At 44.3% G+C, this 25703-nt stretch overlaps 1 protein-coding gene across 2 annotated transcripts in view; it reads left to right on the forward strand.

Annotated features, from left to right (window-relative positions):
- LOC115646112 (dynein heavy chain 5, axonemal-like) overlaps positions 1 to 25703 on the forward strand; it is a 297132-nt gene that overhangs the window by 220710 nt on the left and 50719 nt on the right. For both annotated transcript variants that reach the window (XM_030551608.1, XM_030551609.1), the window contains 7 exons: positions 5446 to 5601; positions 5859 to 6041; positions 10612 to 10782; positions 13419 to 13797; positions 14541 to 14812; positions 16923 to 17087; positions 22722 to 22989. In XM_030551608.1, coding sequence (XP_030407468.1) covers positions 5446 to 5601; positions 5859 to 6041; positions 10612 to 10782; positions 13419 to 13797; positions 14541 to 14812; positions 16923 to 17087; positions 22722 to 22989 — 1594 coding nt within the window. The remainder of the gene's footprint in view (positions 1 to 5445; positions 5602 to 5858; positions 6042 to 10611; positions 10783 to 13418; positions 13798 to 14540; positions 14813 to 16922; positions 17088 to 22721; positions 22990 to 25703) is intronic.

The raw sequence follows: 25703 nt of genomic DNA on the forward strand, positions 1-25703 counted from the left end.
CACTGCCTTTGTCATGAAGAAAAAGTTAATCTTATAGTTCCAGAAACCTTTCTCTTCAGGGTAAGTTATGCTTTCCACAATTCCTGGGAAATAGTTCTCCCATCATTTTATTCTAACCCTTGGAAGATTTGTGGCATAAATGGGCATTCTTACAGCTCTAAAGATATATTTTAAGCATACGGAATGCATTTGCCTATTACATCCTGTTCATCTCATTCTGTCATAATGCCAAGGCCCGAGAGCCTCAAAGTTCCTGCAGGCAAGATGTAAAATCCTGCACCAGTTGGCATGCTATTCTGTGAATAATTGGGGAACTATTCACAGAAGTTGATAAGGGTACTGGGGGGAAGGTGTATGAGCCTCATCTGAGGAATATTTGCAAAGTAAGTTTCCGTTCCTCTGCAGAGGCATCCTCTGGTAGGAAGGTGCTACTGGGTTGGTTCCCACATAATTCCTTAATATATAAAGTTCTTGCTTTATATGGAGGAAATGTCTATTCCTGCCTACTATATTCTACTATAATAATTGAACTCTGCTTACTCTTTCCCTCCCAACATCCGGTATGCACTGCTCATTACTTCCCAGGTGTAATGAATGAGGAGAGAAGCCATGCAACAGAATGAAGATTTTCTTACCTGATAATTTTATTTCTGTCAGCACCTTCTCTCTGAATTCAACCCATCCTGGTAGTTTGGTAAATGACCAGAATATAAATTGAAAATGTTCTCTAGTGAGAGATTTAGACATATGGTATCTTAATGCTAATAATTGGTTGCTGGAGAGTTTCTCTATTTGTGGAAGAACTCTGATGTAGGCCTGAGCTGAAGAGTGGAGCATAATCCTGGAGCCTCCAGCAACACCACCTTTGAATTCCATAGTTGGGAGTCATTAATCCATTAGTGGTGAATGAAGAGAGAAGCTGCTAACAGAAGAGAAATTTCTTACTTGATAGTTTTCTATTCTCCTCAGTAAGTGTGGAATTTTTATCTCCTCTCCAAATTCCACTGCAAGGATGCAAAATGGGCAATAGTGCAATCCTGCATCTTTGATGGATTTGAAGTCCAATATCTCATGATCCTGAAGAGGTAGAAATGGGAGCTTTATACCATTGTCTGCCAATGTTGTCCTGTTGGAGATGGATTATTGGGAGAGTGCCACCAAGGCAGTTGAAGGTGCATGAGGATTGCAATTTATCACATGGATACCCTTCACTGTTAATGTGGTGAATAGTATACTGCTTCTAGATCCTTTCAAAATGAAGTTGATGGGTGAGAAAAGAGATTGATAAAAAGATAAGGACAACATCATCATGGGTAATGATGATGTCCCAGATGTGACATTATGACCCCTTACCTATCTCTTGTGCCTGCAACCTCCAAACAGAAGGCCACATCATCTAGGGAGGGAAATCAATAGGATTTGGAATCAGGCCCAGAACCCGTAAACCAGTAATTGATAAACATCACCCCCCCATCCCAGATATGGTGAAGAAACACAGCTAAAAGCATGACAAAACTAAAATGAGAAAAGAGAAAAAATTATAGACAAATTAGAGGATTGGGCCAAAAGAAATCTGATGAGGTTGAACAAGGACAATTGCAGAGTCCTGCACTTAGGACAGAAGAATCCTATGCACTGCTACAGACTAGGGACCGAATGGCTAGGCAGCAGTTCTGCAGAAAAGTACCTAGGGGTTACAGTGGTCAAGAAGCTGGATATGAGTCAACAGTGTGCCCTTGTTGCCGAGAAGGCTAATGGCATTTTGGGCTATATAAGTAGGGGCATTGCCAGCAGATTGAGGGACGTGATCATTCTCCTCTATTGGACATTGATGAGGCCTCATCTGGAGTACTGTGTCCAGTTTTGGGCCCCACGCTACAAGAAGGATGTGGAAAAACTGGTAAGAGTCCAGCGGAGGGCAGCAAAAATGATTAGGGGGCTGGAGCACATGACTTATGAGTAGCGGCTGAGGGAACTGGGATTGTTTAGTCTGCAGAAGAGAAGAATGAGGGGGGATTTGATAGCTCCTTTCAACTACCTGAAAGGGGGTTCCAAAGAGGATGGATTTAGACTGTTCTCAGTGGGAGCAGATAACAGAACAAGGAGAAATGGTCTCAAGTTGCAGTTGAGGAGGTTTAGGCTGGATATTAGGAAAAACGTTTTCACTAGGAGGGTGGTGAAGCACTGGAATGGGTTACCTAGGGAAGTGATGGAATCTCCGTCTGTCAAGGTCTCCTTCCCACTTTGAACTTTAGCGTCCAGAAAGTGGGGACCTGCATGTACCCCTCTAAACTTAATTCCTAGCTTAGATCTGATAATGCTGCCACCAACCAAAATATAGTGTTTGGAACACTTTCTGTCCCCCAAAAACGTTTCCTGGGGAACCCTGAGATATACACTGATCCAAACTCCTTGGATCCTAAAACAGAGAGGAACTAACCTTTTCCCTCCTTCTCGCCCCCTCCCAGACTTTCCCTGAGAGAGGCACCGATCCAAACTCCTTGGATTCTAAAACAGAGAGGAATTAACCTTTCCGTCCCCCTTCCCCCTCCCAGACTTTCCCTGAGAGGTACACTGATCCAAACTCCTTGGATCCTAAAACAGAGAGGAATTAACCTTTTCCTCCCCTTCCTCTCCCCCCACCACTCCCTGATGAGTTCAGACCCAGTCCCCTTGGGTCTTACACAAGGACAAAATCAATCAAGTTCTTAAAAAGAAAAGCTTTTAATTAAGAAAGAAAAAGTAAAAATTATCTCTGTAAAATCAAGATGGAAAAATGTTTACAGGGTATCAGCTTTACATAGACCAGAGAGACTCCCTCCCTCCTAGCCTAAGTTACAGCAAACAGAGGTAAAATATGCTTCCAGCAAAATACACATTTGCAAATCAAGAAAACAAATATAAAGACTAATTCGCCTTCTATCTAGTACTTACTAGTTAGAACATGAGAGACTGTTTCAGAAAGATTGGAGAAACCTGGTTGCATGTCTGGCTCCTCTTAATCCCCAGAGAGAACAAAGAACAACCCAAAACAAAGACTTCCCTCCACCAAGATTTGAAAGTATCTTGTCCCCCGATTGGTCTTCTGGTCAGGTGTCAGCCAGGTTCACTGAGCTTGATAACCCTTTACAGGTAAAAGAGACATTAACTCTTAACTATCTGTTTATGACACCCTCCTTAGATGTTTTTAAGGTCAGGCTTGACAAAGCCCTGGCTGGGATGATTTAGTTGGGGACTGGCCTTGCTTTGAGCAGGGGATTGGACTAGATGACCTCCTGAGGTCCCTTCCAACCCTGATATTCTATGATTCTATGATTAGGCAATACAAGGTGGACAGCAATACAGAGGCCTCCTTTGGCAGAAAGGCTCTTCAGGCAGTCCCCCAAATATAATACAGACTTCTGAATGAGCTTACAAAAGTGAGGTACTTCTTTCCTACAAACTTTTGTTTCATATCCCTCCCTACATCTGATCACAACTTGCTACTTCCCAAATATCTGGAATTGTGGGAGATGCAAGGCTACAGAAAGGAAAATTTCTTGCCAATAATTTAATTTCTGCTAACAGTGTCTCCCACAATTCTTTCCTCCCTAGATGACCCATGAGTCAAGAGCCAGATATAGTCATTAGCATATAATCATCTTCCTTGGTCTAATATATATAGTTATTTTGTTATATCTGGAATATGTGTTAATAATAATATGCAAGTTTTACAGTTTGGGAATAACTCATTTGACTCAAGCAGCAGCAGAGGGGGCACGGCTAAATTGTGCATGCCAAAATGCTGATCCCCTCCATGAGCTGCAGAAAGAGGAGAGTAACTGAAGCATCCAGAATTGTGGGACACGCTGATAGCAGAAAGGAAATGATACATAAGAAATTTTCCAGTGCTGGTTCTGTGTAGGATATATGTTTTGGGAACCAGAGTGATAAAGTACATTCATTGGGTGTAACCACACACATTTTGGATAAATTTCTGTCTTTTTTAAATTCAAACACATTAGTATATATTCCTAGCACCATGGCCATGGGAACTTGGGGGATACTGGCCCTGAAATAACTTTTTCATCAGTTTTCTAACATCACACCAGTAGTTATATCAGAATTCAAAGTCAAAAATATTTTCTCCCCAGTTCTTCATGTGAAAAAACACACTGGATTCTTTTTGCTGACATTTAGATTTATAAACATCCCTTTTTCTTTTCTGGGTCTCTTTGAAAGTATATTAAAACTCCTCCTTTTCGCTTTATCTCTTTTTACATTTTAGGGGTTTTTTTTTCATGGTTTTATCATTTCTATGTTTATCATTTCTAGGAGTGGGACTACTCAACAGACATTGGTCTAGGGGTTCTGGACCATACACCAAACTTCCCAATGTAAGGTTGGTCTTCAAGCTGGGAGTCAAGGGGTGAAAAGGGTTAGGCCAGATCCTTGGAAGGGCGAGGGTTTAGATCATAGCATCACACCTGGAACATCTTCATTTCCTGTGTTGTGTTTATCTTATTTCTCAATCAATTTCTTCTCATCCATCAACCTAATTTTGACAGAAGCTATGGGCATAGTGGTATTATGGTGGTTTTTTATATACTTCAGTTTTAACAAGGCTAAAAGTGTGAACAGCTATAGTAGTAATCTTTTCAATTATATGTTTTATATTTATCTAATTACATCTGTGTACTATATTTCTAAACGTTTTAATTGAAAAAGTATATATAGAGATGCTAGATAATACTTAGTCCTGCCTAAGTGCAGGGGACTGGACTAGATGACTTATTGAGGTCCCTTCTAGTCCTACTTTTCTATGAATCTATGTCTTCTGTGCAAGGGCTTTCTTCATTTTAATTGTGTGTGTATCTTAGTGTCATCTGAAAGAACACAATTTACCAGGCTGATGAGGAACACTATTATATTTTCATCCAAAGACTGAAAAAGACTTGCACACAATTTAAGAATGATAAATAAATCACGATCAGATCATTTGGTATTCAAAGATTTGGGAAGGGATTTGATCTTGTGAAATGCTGAGCTCCTGTTGAAGTCAATGGCAACTGAAGGTTCTCAACACCTCTCAGGAGGCATTCAGTACCTCACAATATCTGCTCTCACCCCATCCTCAACTGAAACACTTCTCTGCCTCACATGGGTGTTGTGAGGATAAAGTCATGAATGTTTATGAGGTACTCAGGCACTACAGTGATGGGAGCCAGGTAAAGCAAGCAAATAAAATAGATAACAATGAGGAAAAAGCAAAGAGCCAGATCTTCCTCTCATTCAAGTCAATGGAAAAACTTCCATTCATTTAAATGGGAGCAGGCGTAGGCCCAAACATTGTGGTTATATGTGTGGATCTCTCACGGTGAATTGAATGTTTAAAAATTAGGATTGGTTTTATCTTGATCACTGTATAAAGCAAAACTATATTTTATTATAAGCAAATCTCCATAGGTTACATCTCTGAACCACAAATACTTCAGGAGTCACCTAGAAGACTGCCTTTCCCTAGGAAGACCTTTGTTAATAGAAGATGTCGGAGAAGAACTCGATCCTGCTCTGGATAACATTTTTGAAAAAAATTTCATAAAATCTGGCTCAACTCATAAAGTAAGATGAATTTTGAACATGAATATAAAAAGACAGTGGCATAGATACCTGATATCAGCTGGTGACTTGACACCGTAGTGATTGCACCTTTGAAATGTTTAGACAGGCAGACAGCCAACACTTATTTAAATAAATAATTTATCCGAATTGTTCTGATTTTTTTTTTAAGAGGGGATCATCTTTCACTGGAAGGAGCAACTGTTTGTTGGAAAGTCAACTGTTAAAAAATGAAAAATATATTTTTATTTTATTTTCAGGTAAAAGTAGGTGACAAGGAGGTAGATGTAATGAAGGGATTTACCCTTTATATAACAACTAAATTGGCTAATCCTGCCTACACTCCAGAAATCAGTGCAAAGACGGCTGTGATTGATTTTACTGTTACCATGAAAGGCTTGGAAGATCAGCTCCTTGGCCGTGTCATTCTCACTGAAAAACAGGTAAATGCTGATCTTTGGGTTAACAACATTTGAACTTGTATAAAAGAGAGGGTTTACTGGATATTTGCAGTTTGAGTCAACTTGTGACAATTCAGGGTGCATCTCAGAATGGTGAGCAGTTGTGTCACCGCCTGCCCTGTAACTCTGGGTGCCTTAGGTGCTCTGCTGCTGTGGCTCACAGCCTGGACACCAAGAGCCAGCAGGCAACCATGTGGTTCCCCGAGTGTCTGTGTGGTGTACAGCCATAGTTCAGTGTTCTGATCCTAGCAGCCTGTCTACAGCACAGGAGCTCCCCGGTGGTCTCCACCAACCTGGGTTACTGCTTGCAGCATGACCCCCAACACACTCCCAGTCGCAAATTTTCTCCAAACTATCTACCCTGAAGTGTTCAGCTCCCTCCTGGAAGACTCAGAGAAACAATAAGTTTCATTGCTCCTTTAAAGGGACAAAAGTACAGGTTAACAATCACTTCAATTCAAATACAACATGGGGTTGATTTAGAATAAAAGTAAAACAAGCTTATGAACAAAAGGGCGTAGATTAAGTGATACCAAGTAGAAGGGATTGTAGGTACAAACCAACAAAAGTAAAAATACTCTAATGTTTAAAACCTAACTTTACAAGCTACAGTCTTTCCTCAAGGTAGTTTTCTTAACAATCTTTTTCTTCCCAGAAATGGCTGACTTTCTCTTAGTCAAGACCTTCCACAGACGTACACAATGCTAGTTTCCCCTGTCTTCCTAGGTGATAGATCTTTGCCTATGCAGATTTTTCACTTATATTCAGATCTCAGAGACTTCAGCTGCCTTGGTTGAAAGCCCCATCTTTCTCAGCTTGCAAAAGCTCTGGCCCCTTGTGTCTGTTTAGTGATTGATGCCAAGAAGCTTCTCTCCCCTTATATCTTTCCAAACTCACTGTATTGTCCCTGGACTCTGGATGACCTCATGCTATTCTTTCCTTCCTGTGGACTTCCCATTCCCCTGCTGATTTATATGTAAATTGGGCTTCCATAGTTTTTGGTCACACCTGGCTTAATTGCATTGGAAACGGGTAGAAAGCTGCCTTCCCTCCTATCTGGGAGAAAACCTGTTTCTCCCTTCGTTGTCACAGACTTTAAAGCATAGTACAAGTGAGTATTCATAATTTCTCATATAGCGTTAATGCATATGTTTTACAATGGTACTAATCACCAGTGTGTCAGTGGCTTTCCTAATGGACCTTACTTGATGCACCTGTATAAAACAGTAATAATGTATACAATCAGTTGATTCAATTACTTATAATTTGACGTTCAGACCCTCACAAGAGGGTATCTTGACTTGCTAGGTTGATGGCTTTGTTTACCTTTTTGTAAATATGCCTTCATTGTGTCTGCCTCATGACCAGGCTGGCCAGACAAAGAAATACACATTCCTTTGGCAAGCAATGCATAAGCCCAGTCTGCCCTAGACAAACACATTTTAAGAACATAATACTAGCACAGGTCTATAACACTTGGTACATACCTTGTACATACATCATGCAAGAATATTAATGATCAGTAAGCTATTTTTTCCACTGCTATATTACATGCCAACTTTTGGTTATATATCATGACAACAGTGTGTTAGGTGTAGTGAGCTGACGAGAGTTGCTGACAGAGTAGTAAACAATCAATCGACCTCTGTGTCACACTTGTTTTGCATAACTCTGAAACAACTCAAAGACTGTGAGTACAAAAACTTGAATGAAAGTGTAAGTTTTATTGGGCTTACTTTCACATAGGAGAGAAAGGGGTGGGGGAAGGAGCTGAGAAGGAGAGAGAAAATGTTAATAAAAATAAAGCTGTCGAGTGCCATATATACCATACATAAATCATCCAATTGAACCAGCCTGGTTTTGAGGCAGTTCCTTGTTCAGATATGTAGCACAGGCTTCCTGTTCAACTAGAAAAATATTTTCATAAATCAGAATGTTTAAAAATTGAGTTTGTTGCATGCAAAAGGGTTCCTGAACTTAAATCAGTTTTGTGAACCCAGGCCTATCTCTAGTGTTTGAGGAAATCTAGCATGGGATTTTCAGAAGTGCTCATCTGTGGTCTGACTGTGCCCATTGAAACTCCTGTTGATTTAATTGGGAGCAGAGTTAGGCTGAGTGCTTTTGAAAATCCTATTGCTAGTGTTTTGCAGCGCCTTACTCACATCATCCCTGTGAAGTTTTGCAGCTTCATTTCTTTCCTTCTTAGACCTTTTCTATTCATCTCTGCCTTACCCCTTCATGGTTTAATTGACTACTTGCTGGAAAGTTTCGTGGTCAGTGCCTTGCTAACTGGGGCTACAAAATATCTGTTTAGTAGCAGCACTACCTATTGCTTTAGGATGCAGTTGTGAAATGATAAACATTTATTAAATCTCTCCCCTTTTAGCAGAGATAAAATAGTTAAGGTGCCTGTCCCTCCTCTCTCAAGGAGAAATTAATGTTGTGCCACAGAAACTCAAAACCAAGGGAGTTCTGATCATGATAAATTAGTTCAAAGAAAAGACAGGGCTGTATCAGCGTAACTGAAAAGCAGACCTCCTGTTATAAACAGGAAGGCCAAGTACATAACTACTGACCTCCAGCAACAGATTAAAAATGAAAGAAAGAGCCCTGACATTCTTAAGGGCTGCTACAGGAATCAATAAAACGTATAACCAGTGAAGGGTGTATTCTTCTCATCTTAAAAAGTGTTGCTGAAACCACTTGGGTGATGATAATTATAGAAGCACCCTGTTGCACCATAATAGTGAAGGTGCTGCCTCTACTTCTATTCTAAACTGCTATTTTCTGATATTATAAATGCAGCCATAAAAATTTCTGCAGGCAGAAACCCAGCATTTAGGGGCAAATGGGGGGAAATTGTTTAATCATTTTTTAAAGATATACATTAAAGTATTAAATATGGAATTAATAATGTATGAAATTGAATGTAAAGATATGTTTAAAGATAAAGACATGCTTAAATACTCTGCTGAATTAGGGCCTGTGACAGAGTGCTGAGAGATGGAGCTTGAGCCAGTACTCTGGGCACTCTTGGCAGCAATTAGGTTCCCCTGGAGAAGGCCTAATTGGTCAGGGGGTGTCTGGTTATTAGGCAAGACTGGGGCAAGGAAGTTGATGAGCTAATTAGTTCATTAACAGGCAAGTGGTTTAAAAAGAGCACAGGAAGGAAGTGCTGGATGGGGAGGCCCGGCCCGGCCCGGCCCGGCCCGGCCCAGCCAAAGAGAGACCTCTGCAGGGGGAGATCTCTTCTCTCTGGGAAAAGGGGATGATGGTCATATGCTACTGTAAATAGAATTGCTGCATGGGACCATAAGGGAATAGTGCTTGATATAACACAAATAAAATATGCAGCAGTGGTGGTTACAAACTGAAGGTGTTAGAGCCATTTGTGCAGGAAGAAGGGAGCAAAAAGTTACAAGCCCTGTCACATGGCCCTACTCTATAATTCACATTTTAGAGCTAACCCCTGCCCTGTGCTGTATTGGTATGGAAGGTTGAGGGGGAAACGGGGAGAATTTAAAGTCAAGATGAAATGCATGCTTGAGCCACTCCCTTTATTTATAATTCAGTTATTTGTAACTTTCTAAGGTATCATGGCTATATGATATGAATGAAAAGCAACAGATGACTGTTTTCCAAAGTGAAAGATTTCCAATAATTTGGGAAGAATTTGGGGAGAATCCCTTACCCTTTGACATTCAGAACAGCAGCTCCGTTGTCTCAGTAACACGACATATTGAAATGAATGAAGATAGATTGTCAGGAGTTATGGATATAGATAAACCAATAATTTTTTTTAAAAATACCAATTTTACAATAAAAGGTTTAATCAGTTGGCTAAATAAACTGAAAGTTCAAAAGAGGCATAGCATCCTCCCTGCAGAGGATGGGTCAAGAGGGTCTTCCAGCAGCTGGGCCCACAGGCCCTTCATGGCCATACCCCAGCACTCCGTCTATGCAAAGGGACTCCAGAGCTGGCCACTTATGCCATCTTTGGGTCTCTATTATGCCACTGGAGCAGCACAAATCAGATTGAGTGGGCTGAAGATCTGCTCTGTTGTCCGTCTTCCTTGTAGAACTATTATAGAAATGTCACATTGTACAAATGTTCGCCACTAGAGCATCTCTTGCTTTATAAGTTGAGAGGAAGTTTGTACTTTGCTAAACCAAAGAATAATAGAAATTAGAAATGGAAAAGGTCATCTCTTCAGTTCCCCCACCTATGCAGGATTAGTCCGTGCACTACATTTTCTAGTCCTTTGTCCAGTCTAATTTTAACTATCCAAAACAATGTGTCTTTGACCACAGCTTCATAGACCTTACTGTCAGGAAATTTTCCTGATACTCAGCCTACAATTTCATTAGTCCATATGCTCCATTACTCAAATTAATACAGTATGTGCATACATCCCATTTTACATACATTTTTGTTTCTTAAAGAAACAGTAGAAAAATTCCCATTCTTTCTGTCATGCATGAAATCATGCATTTTCTGCATGGGTCTTTCCTTTGAATAAACTTTAAAGATTTCTAATATTTTCTTCTGTAGGAACTGGAGGCAGAAAGAGTCAAGCTGATGGAAGAAGTGACATCTAACAAGAGGAAAATGCAGGATCTTGAAGCCAGTCTTCTCTTCCGTTTAACCAGCACAGAAGGGTCTTTGGTTGAAGATGAATCTCTGATAGAAGTCCTAAGAATCACTAAAACAACTGCAGAAGAGGTGACTTTTGAATAAATTGGGAATATATTTTGTTATTTAAATACTGTCTGACCAGACTTGCCTCTTTGCTGTTGTTCCACAATTTATAATACTACATAATGTCTGACTGCATAACAAATAAATAATATAATTAGGCCTGACAGGATTCAGTTTTAATGGCTAAAGATCAGTAAACACAAGCTTCAGCAGACGCACTCAAATCAGGGGAAAAAACATCAATTGATAGAAGTTGACACAAGTGCAGCCTCTCTCCTTCCCTCCCAGCACCTTGTGCCTGCAGGGATCGGGTGTCACCAGCCCTGTAACCAGGGCCGGCTTTAGGAAGTGCAGGGCGCAATTCGAACATTTTTGGCGGGGCCCTGGCAGGGATGACTTAAAAAAAAAAAGTGGAAAAAAAAGCCTTTCATTTCTTTCATGTATTATTTCCTTTCCATAACTATAGAAATACAATTATATATTATGTACATTGCATCATATATGCTGTTGATTGGTTATTAATGACTGCTGTTTCACATGTGTGGGTCCCAGCTGCTCCCTGCCCCCCTCATTGAAGCAGGTGTGCAGGTTACTGCCCTGGGAACTGCAGGGCACAAGTGGATATGGGGCTGGCTGGAGGCAGGGCAGGGGCTGACTGGAGGTAGGGTCTGGCTGCAGGCAGGGCAAGGGGTGCGGGACTGGTTGGAGATAGGGGGTGTGTGGGGCAGGCTGGCTTCAGGCAGAGCCGCGGGGGGATGCAGCAGGGGTTGGCAGGGCTGGAGACAGAGGAGTGTGAGACTGGCTGGCCTCAGGCAGGGGGGTGCAGCAGGGGTTGGCTGGAGACAGGGCAGGGTGTGCAGTGCCGGTGCGGGCAGCAATGTGTGTGGGGCTGGCTAGCTTTGGGTAGGGCCACAGGGGTGTGTGGCAGGGGTTGACTGGAGACATGGCAGGGGGTTTGACAGGGACTGGCTATGGGCACGGGGTGCAGAGCTGGCTGCGGGCAGGGGGAGCAGGGCTGGTGTGGGCAGGGCAGGGGGTGCAGCAGAGGCAGCTGGAGCTCCAGCCCTTTAAATAGCCCCCAAGCTCCCTGCTATCCCAGGGCTTTGGGGGCTATTTAAAGGGCCCCAGGCTCCCCAGCTTCCACCCTGCCCCGGACCTTCTAAATAGCCGCGGGAGCCCTGGGGAATGCATGGGGATGGTGGGGCTCTGGCGGCTATTTAAAGGACCAGGGTGGCAGAGGCAGCTGGAGCCCTGGCCCTTTAAATAGCCCCCGGAGCCCCTCACTACCTCAGGGCTCTAGAGGCTATTTAAAGGCCCGGAGCTCCAGCCAGGAGAGTAGGGCCACGGGGCTTGCCGCGCTCCAGCCGGGGCTCCAGCCAGGAGAGCGGGGCTTGCTGCGCTCCGGCCGGGTCTCCAGCTGGGAGAGCGGGGCTTGCCGCGCTCTGGCCGGGGCTCCAGCCGGGAGAGCGGGGCTGTGGGGCTTGCCATGCTCTGGCCAGAGCTCCAGCCGGGAGAGCGGGACTTGCAGCGTTCCGGCTGGGGCTCCAGCCGGGAGAGCGGGGCCTCGGGGCTTGCCGCGCTCCAGCTGGAGCTCCAGACGGGAGAGGGGGGGCCTCGAGGCTTGCCGCACTCCGGCCGGGGCTCCAGCTGGGAGAGCGGGGCCTCAAGGCTTGCCGCGCTCTGGCCGGGGCTCCAGCCGGGAGAGCGGGGCCTCGGGGCTTGCCGTGCTCTGGCCAGGGCTCCAGCCAGGAGAGCGGGGCTAGCTGCGCTCCGGCCGGGGCTCCAGCTGGGAGAGCGGGGCTTGCCGTGCTCCCGCCTGTGCTTCGCTCAAGGGAGCGGGACCACGGAAGACCCCTGAGCAGATCGCAGCCACGGACCCGGGGTAAGTTTTAAAAAAATAAAAAATGTCTAAGGCACGGGGCCCTCTTAGGTGCGGGGCCCGATTCCTGGGAATCGGGCGAATCGGCCTAAAGCCGGCCCTGCCTGTAGCAGAGTGCAGGGAGCCAAGGACCTGCTCACTCGCTACTATGAGAGCTAAGCTACAGAAGGCTCACTGCCTGGCCCCCAGGGCTGCTGACACACAATTCCTGGAAGCATAAGGTGTGTTGGGTGGGGGCGGAGGGAGGAAGGCTTTGGTCCTGGCAGGGCAAAGCAGAGATCCCCAGCCAGAACTGCAATGAGGAGGAAGAGAAGCACGAGCCCACGGCAGTATTCTTCAGCAGTTGGAGTGGCCTCCCCTGTGGCTGGAGGCTCCTCCTCATCCTCTTCTTCCTGGTAATACTGGAGCAGCGCAAATCAGCTCTGCCCAGCTAGGATCACAGCCTCCCACTGACAGCTGCGGGGATCAGGTGTCAGCAGCCTCAGAGCAGCACAGGGAGCCCTCTGCAAGCCTGCCTTGCATCCTCTGTAGAAAATACAACTCTATCAGGGTAAATTTTTATAAAATAATGCCTAGTGGGCCCAAGCAATATCATAGCACACTGTGATTGTGGTTGTGTAAATACATATGAAGACGTAGTGCCTGCCCTGAAGCTCTTACAATGAAAAGTAAAATTTAAATAAAAATACTGTTATCTTAATCAATACCTTTCTTTCTATATTTGCTGTATAAGTCACAAGTGACACAACATAATCTACATGGTCCTTCAATTTATTTTAAGGTGAGTGAAAAGTTAAATGTTGCAGCAGAGACAGAGGTGAAAATCAACACTGCACGTGAAGAATATCGTCCAGTTGCTTGTCGTGGCAGCATCCTTTATTTCCTAATTGTGGAAATGAGCTTGGTAAATGTAATGTACCAGACATCCTTACGGCAATTCCTTGGCATTTTTGATCTATCAGTGGAAAGATCAGTGAAATCTCAGATCACAGCCAAACGAGTAGCCAACATAATTGAGCATCTCACCTATGAAGTATACAAGTACACTGTACGAGGGCTGTATGAAAATCACAAGTTCCTCTTCACACTGCTCATGGCACTGAAAATTGACTTGCAGGCCAAGAAGATTTCTCACAATGAATTTCAGACACTCATCAAAGGTAGTTTCTTGTAATATGTTCCTATTTAAATATATCCATGAGTTGTCAAACCAGCACTCTGCAATATTTATACTACTGATATTTTGTGCCTTCCAGTGTCCATGGATCTCAGTGTCCATTAGTTAATAATTTGATGGTGGTGACATTAAGCTACCGGCCTCGGTGGGGGTGGTGATGTAAACAGTTACTGCGCCTTCTGGCATGCAAGAAGAGCATGAGCATTGTGTTGCCCTTGACAAGGATGCAGCATGTGCTTCCTCATTCTAGGCCAGGTTTTCTGGCCTTGGTGAAGGAGGATGAGATTGTCCTTTGATGCTGTCTCCTTCTGCTCTGGGGGCTTTCATGCAGCACCCTATTTGGTAGACAATTATTCCTACTTTGCAGATGAGGAAAATGAATCATGGAAAAATTAAGATACCAGCCCTGTGGACTGCTGAGAGCCTTTAACTTCCACCCTTCAGGAGGCATTGTGCACTTCAGAGTCATGCCCTAAGAGCCCAGATGTCTTGCCTCCTCCTCCTGCATGTTAATACAAAACCACCTTTTCTCTTTTTCATTTTGTGGACTTTGGGTTATACACAATCCTTCTGAATTAACAAAGTTTTGCAGTGCAGTTTTGGGCGTCCAAATTTCTGTTTGCAAATTCCATTAAATTTCTTACCACTAAGAGTTAAGTACTTTGTGACTCATAATTTTTGGCTTAAATGATGTATGCTTTCTTCACAATGCTTTTCATCTTGCAGGAGGTGCAAGTTTGGATCTGAACTCTGTACAACCAAAGCCAAAGAAGTGGATCCTTGACATGACATGGCTCAATCTTGTACAGTTATCTAATCTGTACCCTTTTAACCAGCTTCTGGGGCAAGTTACAAGGAATGAAAAAACCTGGAAAGCCTGGTTTGATAAAGAAGCACCTGAAGAAGCTCCTCTTCCTGATGGATATGACAGTTTAGTGGATACATTCCGTAAACTGCTCCTTATCCGTAGCTGGTGCCCTGATCATACCATTGCTCAGGTGAGGAGGAGAAATTTAATGTGTGGTATAAGCCATAAGCTAGCATCCTTGGTACAAGTTTCTTTGGTTTTGCCACAAAATTTATGGCAGAAATCCAATTGTCCATTCTAAATGTTTGGAAATATGTTATGGATACTTTTTACGTAGCTGGTTATAACAAATTAAAAAGGTATATGCAATATGTTAATTAATTTGTTAGAGATATTATATTGCTTTATGTGCCAGGAAGGGTTACCGGTTTTCCACAGTAGCACAGCTATACAGCATGGTTCTGACATTTTTACAGCTTTTGTGTTTCTTCACCTAAGAAGACACAGTCTCATTTCTTCATGTAAGCAGCAGAAAGAGAACAATTCAGTTTGAATCTCTGAAAGGCACATTGCAAATATGGAACAGGCCAACACGAAACAATTTTTCTTGTTTTTTAATTGCCAGAAAACTGATACATCTATTATTTGTACAGCTCTAATCACGTCCCTTCCACTCTCACTCCAAATTCTATGCCTGTAGCCAGACTAAAGAGTAGCACCTCACTTCTCCTATCTCATCTATTATTATTCCAATTCTTACAGATAAATTGTGGAGTAGCACCCCTTGTTCATCTAGAGGACAACATTCTTTTCAGGGATCATTCCTTAAATAATAGCACCAAGTTCGTACCCCCTTTTTATCTCTATTTGCCCAGCATGTCATAGCACACCACATGGAGTATGCAAAGGCCAAAAGGTGATGTATGTGTGTAGGAGGAGCCTGAGAAGGGGAGCTCTATATACCACAATTGCTCCCACCCCATGGTCCCTCATTCTGTCAGGGGAAGAAACTCTGAGTCTAGATGGCTTATTGAGGCCTTTGCGTCCCCAAGACTCCTCCAGAGACAAGTCAACAAATGTGTGTCCATCCTCTTCAGCATTTGAAACTTAGCAGGTGGATCCTCATTGATCAGAGATTCTTTGGGGGGTAAATCCCCTGGCCCAGTCCACCAGAAAAAAAGGTCCATGGTTCCCTCTTGTATTCTCAAGTGTGTAACTGAATCACTTGGCAAAGAGTCTGGCATTCTTTCCAAATCTTCTTCCTTTCGTGAGGAGGATCTGGGAGCATTTCCCTCCATTTTCTGGCCAATGGCAGAGTGGAGGGTGAGAGGTCCAGGCTGTAATCAAGTCAGCAAGAATAGGTTCTAGGATTTCCACTCCTAGAAGGGATGACCATCACTGCATCTTCCGTGAAGACAAGGTCCTTTTGCATACTGCAGAAACATTTGTTACAAAGACAAACTCTTTATTCCATGTATCATAGAAGAGCATTCTTCCTTTGTAAGAAAGAGTACGGCACATGCTAGATGTGAGAGGAATAGTTAAAATATACCTTTGTGGAACTGAACAATTCAGAAAAAATACCCCTATTCACTTCCTTTCTCCCTATATTCTGGAGTCTGAAAGTTTCTAAATCTCCGAATGCCAGCTGGATAAACTGCATCACCAAAGTCTATACAGCTTTAGATAAACCAATTCTAAAAGGGTTCAGAGTCTGCCTAATGTGCTCACTAAGTCACATATCTTAGACTGGGAGAGAGGTCATGATCTGTAATGAAAAATTTAGTTCCCTGTCAGCCCAGTCACACCAAAGATAAGTCCTTCCAGGTGCTTCTGAAATGGGACTCTTCAGGATTCACATATATAGATACTACACTTGAAGAGGCATTACTGTCCAAAAGTTTGTTTTATATCCCAATCAGAATTTACTCTTTCAAGTTAGCTTTGGAAGTACTCATGTAAAATGAGAACAGAGGGGGCATGGGTAAGGCCCAAAGCTTTATGGATAAAATCTGAGCTGCCTCCAGTGTTTACAGGAGAGGTGCTGCCCACATGTCTTGGACTGGGAATAGGTCAGTCCCAGAAAGGACAGCATCAGGTAAGATATTTTCCATTTAAAGCTGTAATATTTTAAGTTAAAAAACTCTGATCTAGTGCCTCAGTCTGGTCCACCAGGGCTATCTGTGAATGGTTCCTCAGTTTCCATGGTAGTAGACACTGGGTTTGTGTGACACACATTGCTGTGGGTGAAGGTGTGCAAGTAAGGTTATTTAATGTGTATTTGGAAATGTTTGTTGCAGGCGCGGCACTACATTGCAGAATCTCTCAGTGTGAAATATGCAGAAGGATTTATTCTTGATATGGAAGCAATGTGGACTGAAAGTGACTGTCGAACACCCTTGACTTGCTTTTTATCTATGGGATCTGATCCCACTGAAAATATAGAGCGTCTTGCAAAATCAAAGGTATCTTAAATCGTGTTTAGTAGAGCTGTGTGAACAGTGGTAAAAATTGATGGATATTTTGTTGAATTAGAAATTGAATTTTGATTTGCAGTGAGCTGACCCCCTTTTGTCACTTTTCACATGCATTCATATGAGCACACTTTGGTTCATGCCTGTGTTCTTGGGAAATGGATTTTGGGTCTGAGAAAAATGCAAATGTTAGATTTCTACTTTTCCCAGTCAATTTCTACAAAGAGACAGCTATTTCTGTGCCAGTGATCACCATGAAATGTCTAGGTGTAACAAAAAAAGCAGTGCTGGGGGTCTATAGTGTTATCTTTTGTTTATTGTATGAACTGATGGCAATTACAGTTGGAAATAGAACAATATTTAATTAATCCAGCAGGTGAACAGATTTGTGAAAATGTTCCTCAGAAACCTGGCCGATGCCCTGATGTGGAGGGTGTTTTGGGGAACCAGATCTGCCCTTCTTAACTAGAACTGTACATACACACACACATGCCACAGTTATCAATTCATTTATGTCAGTGACCGCAGTGAATGATGAAAAACAAAAATAAACTGGAGACCATAACATTCAATAAATTTGCTTGGTAGATACATGAAAAATTGCTTACCAACAGCACAGCATCATCGGAAAGGATCCCGTGTATTTATGGTTCAAAATGTAGATATAAACATGAATTTATCAATATGAAATTTTCGCCTGAATAACGGATCCCCATATGCTGCCTGCCTATGAGGATGTATATGAGACTCTGGCCAAAATTTTCAAATAAAGATGCATAATTTTATAAACATTGAGTAAGAGTGGCCTGATATTCAAAGATCTGAGCACCTGTAAATCTCATTAGCTTCATTCAAACCTGTGGGTGCTTAGCACCTTTGAAATTCAGGCCACTGTTACTAGCCAACTCACAATTGCTGGATGTGGAAGGGAGGCAGATGGATTGAGCAGGGGATATGGTATCCATCTTCCTAGTTCCAATTTTTTATTTTTAAATAAAGGTTGTGAACACACCTTGGGACAGAGACTAGAATCTTTATTTTTGTTGGAAGCAGTGCATTTGAAGGGGTAACTTGAAAGAGACAATCTCAAAATTAAAAGCAAAATTAAACCCAGACCTTTTAGTGTCGATCTTCAAGCTACCACTCTTGTCCCAGGGATCAGAAGAAGACCTTCTTCCTTGAACTCATAAAGATCCTTACTGTGATCTGATGGGGTATGACATTTTGGGGATCACCCAGACCAGAAAGGGGTTCTGCTGCCTGCTGCTCAGTGTCTTTATCCTGTGCAGCTTTGGTCCAGACCCCTGACACCAGTATCCTGCCCACAAGCACAAGGTCTCACCCTGGCTTCTACCAGCCTAGTTACTCCCTGCAGGATGACACTAACAGGCCGTCCAGGCCTGAGTCTCCCTAAATCCGTCCTCCCCGTGCTATGAACTGCAAGACACTCGGATTTTCCCCCACAGGTTCACAACTCCAGGAGGTGTGAAACCAGCCTCCCAGACATAAGCTCCACTCAATTTGCACACCAGAGACCTGCTTGGGGTAGAAATAAACAAAAGGTTTATGTAATAGAAAAGCCGCAGGTTCAAAGATGAAATAGAAAGGGAGAGCAAAGTTATACAAGTTACATAGAAAATAAACATAAATGTACATCCTCAGGCATTACATTTCCATATTAGATAAAAGCTCTTTTCTAATCCAGTCCCTCTTCTGTCTATTGCCTTTGAGCAGTTTCCCAGCATACCCTTTAGGCATAGGGAGGATCCAGTGTTTCATGGACAGCTACCACCAAGTCACTGTCCTTCAGTTTCTGGATGCCTTTAATTTCAAACCCCTTCCATTTTAAAAAGGTTCACGATATTTTTTTCTTCGGGCATGGTGACTCCAAGTTGGGGAAATTCTAGCTGGGATGTCTGTGTCTTTCCAGTAACTCGAATGGCCCATCATTTGTCTTCTCCTCAGTGGTACAGTGCTAGGTGTGCAGAGCTAGTCTCAACTGGTTATGGAGGCAACCCTCCCCGCCTGCCTCTTCCCCACCCTGACGAGTGAAGTGGAACTGTACCACAGATTGGGATTACAGTTGTCCATATACACAAATACATAAATTCATAAGCACAGCCTGTCTAATTATCTCATAATGACCACTAAGTTTATAACATTACAAGCTTTCATAAAAGACCTGGCTCAACATATTTTTATAGCACACATTGTATATAATCAGTTGATTCAACTGCTTATTCTTTGGGGTTCAAGCCCCATGTTCTTCCCTGTCTGGACCTTGATTGTCACAAGGGGGGTCTTGCAGGTGTTGATTTTTTTCAATATAAGGATAGGTACTCTCGGCTGCCTTTGTGATTCCATCGCCTACCATTTTGCCAATGACAGCCTCATTCCATCCTGCCTTGCTGCCAGTATTGGCAGGTCTGCACTTAAAATACTGCATCTGAGCAGCTCTCCTGTTGACATAGCACTGTCTACACAGAGGGTTAAGATTGTTATAACTATGTTGCTTAGGGGTGTGAATTTTTCACATGTAGTTATACCGACATAGGTCTGTAGTGCTGACCTAGCCTCAGTCTCTGCTGTAGTCACTTAGATAGAGGAAGACTGGACATTAAGACATTAAGATCTGGCTACACAAAGGTGAGAGATCATCCTTCAGCCTCCCCAACCCCTATCCCAGGGACAGGGACTCAGTGGTGAGGCTGCACCTGACCCTGACACAGAGCAAGGCCTGGGTCTGCCCCAGAAACACCATGGGGCCCTGCCTCTATGTGCCAGGTGCACCAGGTGTGGGGCAGGCAGGCTGAACCAGGCAGGATACAAGTGTGGAGGAGCTCAGTGTGGGGGATCCAGGTGTGGGTGAAAAGATTTTGTGTGGGAAAATCTGGGTTCAGGCAGCTCAGTGGGAGGTCTAGATGTGGGGGGCCTCTGGATGCACAGAGGCTGATTGGGGCTCAGCGGAGTGGTCTGGATGTGGGAGTCTCTGCAGGGTGGTTTGGGTGCTGGGGGAGTTGGGCTTGGTGGGGTAGGGGTCGGTGAAGCTAATTGGGGGTCAGTGGCATGGGGATCTGGGTGTGGGGGACTCGGGGGTGCAGGGAGGTGGGGTTCAGGGCAGGGGTTTGAGTGCAAGGAGCTCAGTGGGGGGTGGTCTGGGTGCAGGGGTGAGGGTCTGGGGGCAGGGGGCTCCACATGCAGGGGTTGAGGTTCATTGAGGTGGGGTTTGGGTATGGAGAGCTAGGGGGTTCTGGGTGTACGGGGTGAGGCTTGGGAGAGGAGGGTGTCTGGGTATGCGAGGTCCAGATGTATGGGGTTTGGGCGGATGAGGGAGCAGCTCCCCTATAGTGAGCCCTCAGCTGAGAAGCGATGGGGGCAGGAAGCATGGGAGGATGCTGAGCTTCCTGCAGCTGGGGGAGGTTTCTGGGGGTGGGTCTGACCCACCCCCAGCCACTCCTTTCAGGGGAAGAGAAAGTCCTGTCTGCTTCTGCCTCCAGCCCAGCTGGGACTAGCAACTGAGCCCAGCTCAGGGTTGGAGCCACAGTCTGGGGAGTCCCCAGCCCTGCAGTGATTTACTCTCCACTGGCTGCTCCCGGTTCCTGAAATAATGTACCTGAGCAGCTAGGGAGTGGTGCCTTGCTGCTCTTGCAGCTTCCCTTTATTTCCTTGTCAGAAGTAATTTTTCTGTAGGGAAGCAGATAAATCTGCGGGGAACATGAATTCCTCACATGCTCAGTGGCACAGAATTCCCCCAGGAGTAAAACTTCACAAGATTGCACTTGCAGAGGTTCTAATTGCCTCAAGGTAGCAGGGTTGCTCCCACATTAATGACAGGGGGTTTGGCCTCTCCATAAATCCTGGAGGCAAGAACATCCATGCACAGAGCTTCGCTTCTCATCTTGAGCCACACTTTCCTTTCCTATGTTTTTTCCCCAGATAGCTCCAGATTAAACTAAGTCAATACTGTCATACAGTAAACATCCCAATAACCAGGTCAACATACAGTATTCATAAATCACTACAGAGCTGCTCCAAATCCATCACACCTCCTGAAGATTTTCCATAGCATAAAGGGGTGTGACATACCCTTAGGGTATAACCTAGACTGCAAGACTGATGAGTCCCCTTAAACTCTACAGCCTGGGCTAGTGACAAACAGCAAACCCCTCCAGCTCTGTGATCAAGCAACCATCAACATGTAGAGAGGCACATGTCCAGCTGAATTGCATGAATGCTCTCTAAGCCACTCATGAATTGTACGCAGGGAGATCCCAGCCCCCATGTCTTGCACCCCAGTGATGTCCTGTCTTACACTGCTCAAGACCTTCTATTGAACAAGGGAAGTTCATTAATTAGTTCACCACAGGAAAGTGGACATGCACCAGCCTTTGTAATCTGAGCAGATTCCCCAGTCACGTTAGACAAATTCACTGGTAAGGACAAAACATTAAAATAAGTGTATTAACTACAGAAAGATACATTTTAAGTGATTGTAAGTGTTAGGCACAGAGGTCAAAGTTGGTTACATAAAAAATAAAAATAGACTCACAGTTTAAATTCTAACTCTAACAGACTGCACAAGATTTGACTCAAATAGCTTTTCTTAGCTCACTGGGTGTTCCAGGCACTTTACAATTCTTAATGCACAGGCTGAATTTCCTTCTCAGCCTGGGACCAATCTCCCCAGTTCAAAGTCTTTGTCTTCCAAACGATCTTCCAGGTGTTGAAATGAGGGAGAAGCGAGGCTAAGGGGTTATGTCCTTGACCTTCATTTATACTTTCTCTCCATGTGCTAGAAAGATCTTTGCTGTGACGTGGAGGAGATGTAGCCCCTACTGTGTACATGTCCTCTATGAGAGAATGGGATTCTTCTTGATGGGCCATCAGCATGTCTGGCTGGACCTGATGTAAATCTGTCTTGTCAGTATAGTTGCTCCTCTATTGCCACTGAAAGGCTGGCTGTGGGTGTTTCCCACCTAGCACATATTTCAGTAACAAACATATAGCAATATTTCCTAACTTCACATACAATGTTAGTACCTGCAATTCAACAGGATATTAATGTTCAACACATCAAGACTTTTTAAATTAGCGCTCACAAGGCATACTCTGTACAAACCATATATTATATCACAGTGGTGAATATGGGGGTTCCAGGGTGCTATTTTGAAGTACAGAGTGTCACAAGGGAAAACAGTAAGCTACCACACACTGTGCCCACAGTAATGTGTGGTACTTTAACTGGAAGGGTGCAGGGGCATCCAGCAGAAAACTGCTAGTAACATCCAATCCCCCTTCCCTATCCACTTTGCACACAGAAAGGTTTCCACAGAGTTGTGGGGAAGGGAAGTGCAGCAAAGATGGGTGTTTCGTGGAGTCTGCTGCAACCATCATGTTCAAAGAATTAGCGTCCTCTTAGCTTGTGGGGGAGGTGAACAGCTTTGGGGCCTGTTCAGAACCTAGATCTTCAGAGGTATCAGCTTTAGTGCAGCAGCCTATATTACCCCCTTACATTTCATTTCTTTGTCCGTTAAGTTCCGTAAGCCCCTGTGGTGCTGTAAAAATAATAAGCAACACTAATAATAATTTCTAAGAGATTACAAGATATGTACTTTTTTCTTACAGAATACTCCTTGTCATGCCATTTCAATGGGTCAGGGCCAGGAGATCCATGCAAGGCGCTTATTAAATCAGTGTATGCAAGATGGAGGATGGCTCCTTCTGCAGAACTGCCACCTGGGCTTGGATTTCCTTGATGAACTATTGGACACCATCATAACAACAGAGTCTATGAACGAGGGTTTCAGGACGTGGATTACTACAGAGGTCCATTCAAAATTTCCTATTAAACTTTTGCAGTCATCCATCAAATTTACTAATGAACCACCTCAAGGTAAAAAAAAATCATTCTGACAGTTGCTGCTTTTACTGATTACTGTATGCTGCTCTATGTTCTCCCTGTTCCTCAGTTAACTAAATGCAACCCTGTGTGAATGAATTTAATTATTCAAGAAGCATTAAACTGTTTTTGTGAAGATTTTCATTGTTCATTTTGTAACACAGACTATTGATGATTTTGTTGTTTCAATGTATAATAAATTGTGAGAATATTAGGCAAAATCTGCAAGCTTAAGTGTTAAAAATTGATGCCTAAGTGTAGATTTTGGAGCATAAATAAGTGGCTTGAATGTCAACAGGAGCTGTGGTGCTCAGCACTTTTGCAATCAGGCTATGTACATAGATGCTTAAAAATAAATTTAGGTGCCTAACATTAGACATCTAAAACTACCAGAATTTTCAGTAATATACAGATGCTGTTTCTTATAATGAAATATTTTCCAATGAATGGATGGCTGTAGAACTTGAGGCTTGTTACAAAATTAATATCTTGCTGGAAACACAGATCATAAGTATTTACCACCAGTTAGTCCTGGGATATTTAAGTTTCCAGGGTATTTATGTTCACTATAATTTACCCTCCTGATTTAGAATGGTGTTTTCATTAGAGAACAAAATTATGTTCCTGTTTATAGAAATCTTTATGGTAAGTTAGAACCCCCCTCCCTGCTCTGAACTGAAACTGTACATATTGGGCCGGATTGTTTCCACATAGATACATACAAGAAGGGTTCCTGCAGCCATGGATCTTCCCTCTCTGCCTGGAAAGGGGCTTCAACCCCTCCACAACAGTGTTCCCCTCCTTACACCCTGTGGAGGCTCTGTGTGGTTCAGGGTCTGCTGAGGGAAGAGGTTGTATTCAGGGAGGCAGGGGAAGAGTCAGCAGAAAAGGGCTAGCAGGACAGATATCATCCCCCACTCTAGCCCCCCAAAGATAACACTGACAAGTTAACAAAGCCCCAGGCTTCATTCACTTTTCTGCAGATCCTACCCAGGGTTTGTAGGAGCTGCTGTGGCTGGGGCTAGTCCTTGGAAGCACGGCTCCAAAGCCGCTGTGCTGACTGGAATCTGGGTGTCACAGGAGGACCAGTGGCCAGAGCTGCTGCAGGGCCACATGTTAACACCAGTGGCTTTTACCTTTTGGAGGGACAGACAATTTGGGGCGATCATCACCAGGGAGATAATGTGAGAGGAGGTAACCTGGCCCACAGCATCTCATCCAAATTTATTCTGTTCCTGGGGTTTGGCTGTATTGGTACTTCAAATAATAACAATGAAATCATAAACCTCAGGGTGAACTTTTTCCCTAAGCTTGGCTGTCACCATTGTTTTCCTGCCATAGATCCAAGTTTCCTCTACCCAAAGAGTCACTTGCCCCTTCCTTACATGGAAGTAGGAGTTAATAAGCCACACCTGCCAGACTGAGTCACCTCAGCAGGAATCTGTCCTCATCTCCCTCCTGGGTCCCAACCCTGACTAACAGGAAGCACTCTACGTTTGTTGTAGGAGATTATATTATTCTTAAATATGCATTTTTCTCTTTGTATTTCTGTGCTAAGAACGAGGGACTAATTTATGGTGAAAGATTGAAAGAGATTTTTATATACAAATGTTCACATGTCAAAACAGGAATTTTCACAAGAATCTGTGAATTTGATGGGATAATGTTTGTCACTGAATCTGAGTTTTCTTGCCAAAACTGGTGACATTGAACTCTGTAACAAATCTCAAATTTCTTTATACAGTAACTCCTCACTTAACATTGTAGTTATGTTCCTAAAAAATGCAACTTTAAGTGAAACAATGTTAAATGAATCCAATTTTCCCATAAGATTTAATGTAAATGCGGGGGTGAGGGTTAGGTTCCAAGGACATTTGCGGGGGGCAGACAAAAGGCATTGTATACTGTACAGTCTGGTACTGTACTGTGGTGGGGAGGTGCCCCTGGCTTACCCCTGGGGCTAAGGGCTGGGGGTTCAGGGTCTGGGAGGGAGTTAGGGTGCAGGAGGGTGCTCAGGGTGGGAGTGCAGGGTGCAGGAGGGCGCTCAGGGTGGAGGTGCGGGGTCTGGGAGGGACTTAGGATGCGGGAGGGCGCTCAGAGTGCGGGGTCTGGGAGGGAGTTAGGACTTGGGAGGGCACTCAGGGTGGGGATGCAGGGTCTAGGAGGGAATTAGGATGTGGGAGGGCGCTCAGAGTGGGGTGCGGGGTCTGGGAGGGTGCGGAAGGGTGCTCAGGGTGGGGGTGCGGGGTCTGGGAGAGACTTAGGGTGCGGTGGGGCTCTCAGGGTGGGGGTGCAGGAGGAGGCTCAGGGCTGAGGCAGACGGGAGGAGGCTCAGGGCTGAGGCAGGCAGAAGGTGCAGAGCACTTACCTGGGGCAGCACCTGTTTGGTGCAGGGTGTGTGCAGGTGGCTCTGCACAGGGGCAGCTCCAGGCCCCAGCATGCCAAGCACGTGCTTGGGGCGGCAAGCCGCGGGGGGCGCTCTGCCGGCACCGCGAGGGCTACAGGCAGGTTGCCTTCAGCGGCTTGCCTGTGAAGGGTCCGCTGGTCCTGCGGCTTCAGAGGACTTCCCGCAGGCAAGCCACCGAAGGCAGCCTGCCTGCCGTGCTTGGGGTGGCAAAATGCCTAGAGCCGCCCCTGGCTCTGCACAGTGTGGCACCACCCCTATGGCCACGATTCTGGGAGCCGTGATTCTGGGAGCACCCCCCTCC

The sequence above is a fragment of the Gopherus evgoodei genome, chromosome 2, assembly GCF_007399415.2.
Source record: "Gopherus evgoodei ecotype Sinaloan lineage chromosome 2, rGopEvg1_v1.p, whole genome shotgun sequence".
Taxonomy (NCBI): domain Eukaryota; kingdom Metazoa; phylum Chordata; order Testudines; family Testudinidae; genus Gopherus; species Gopherus evgoodei.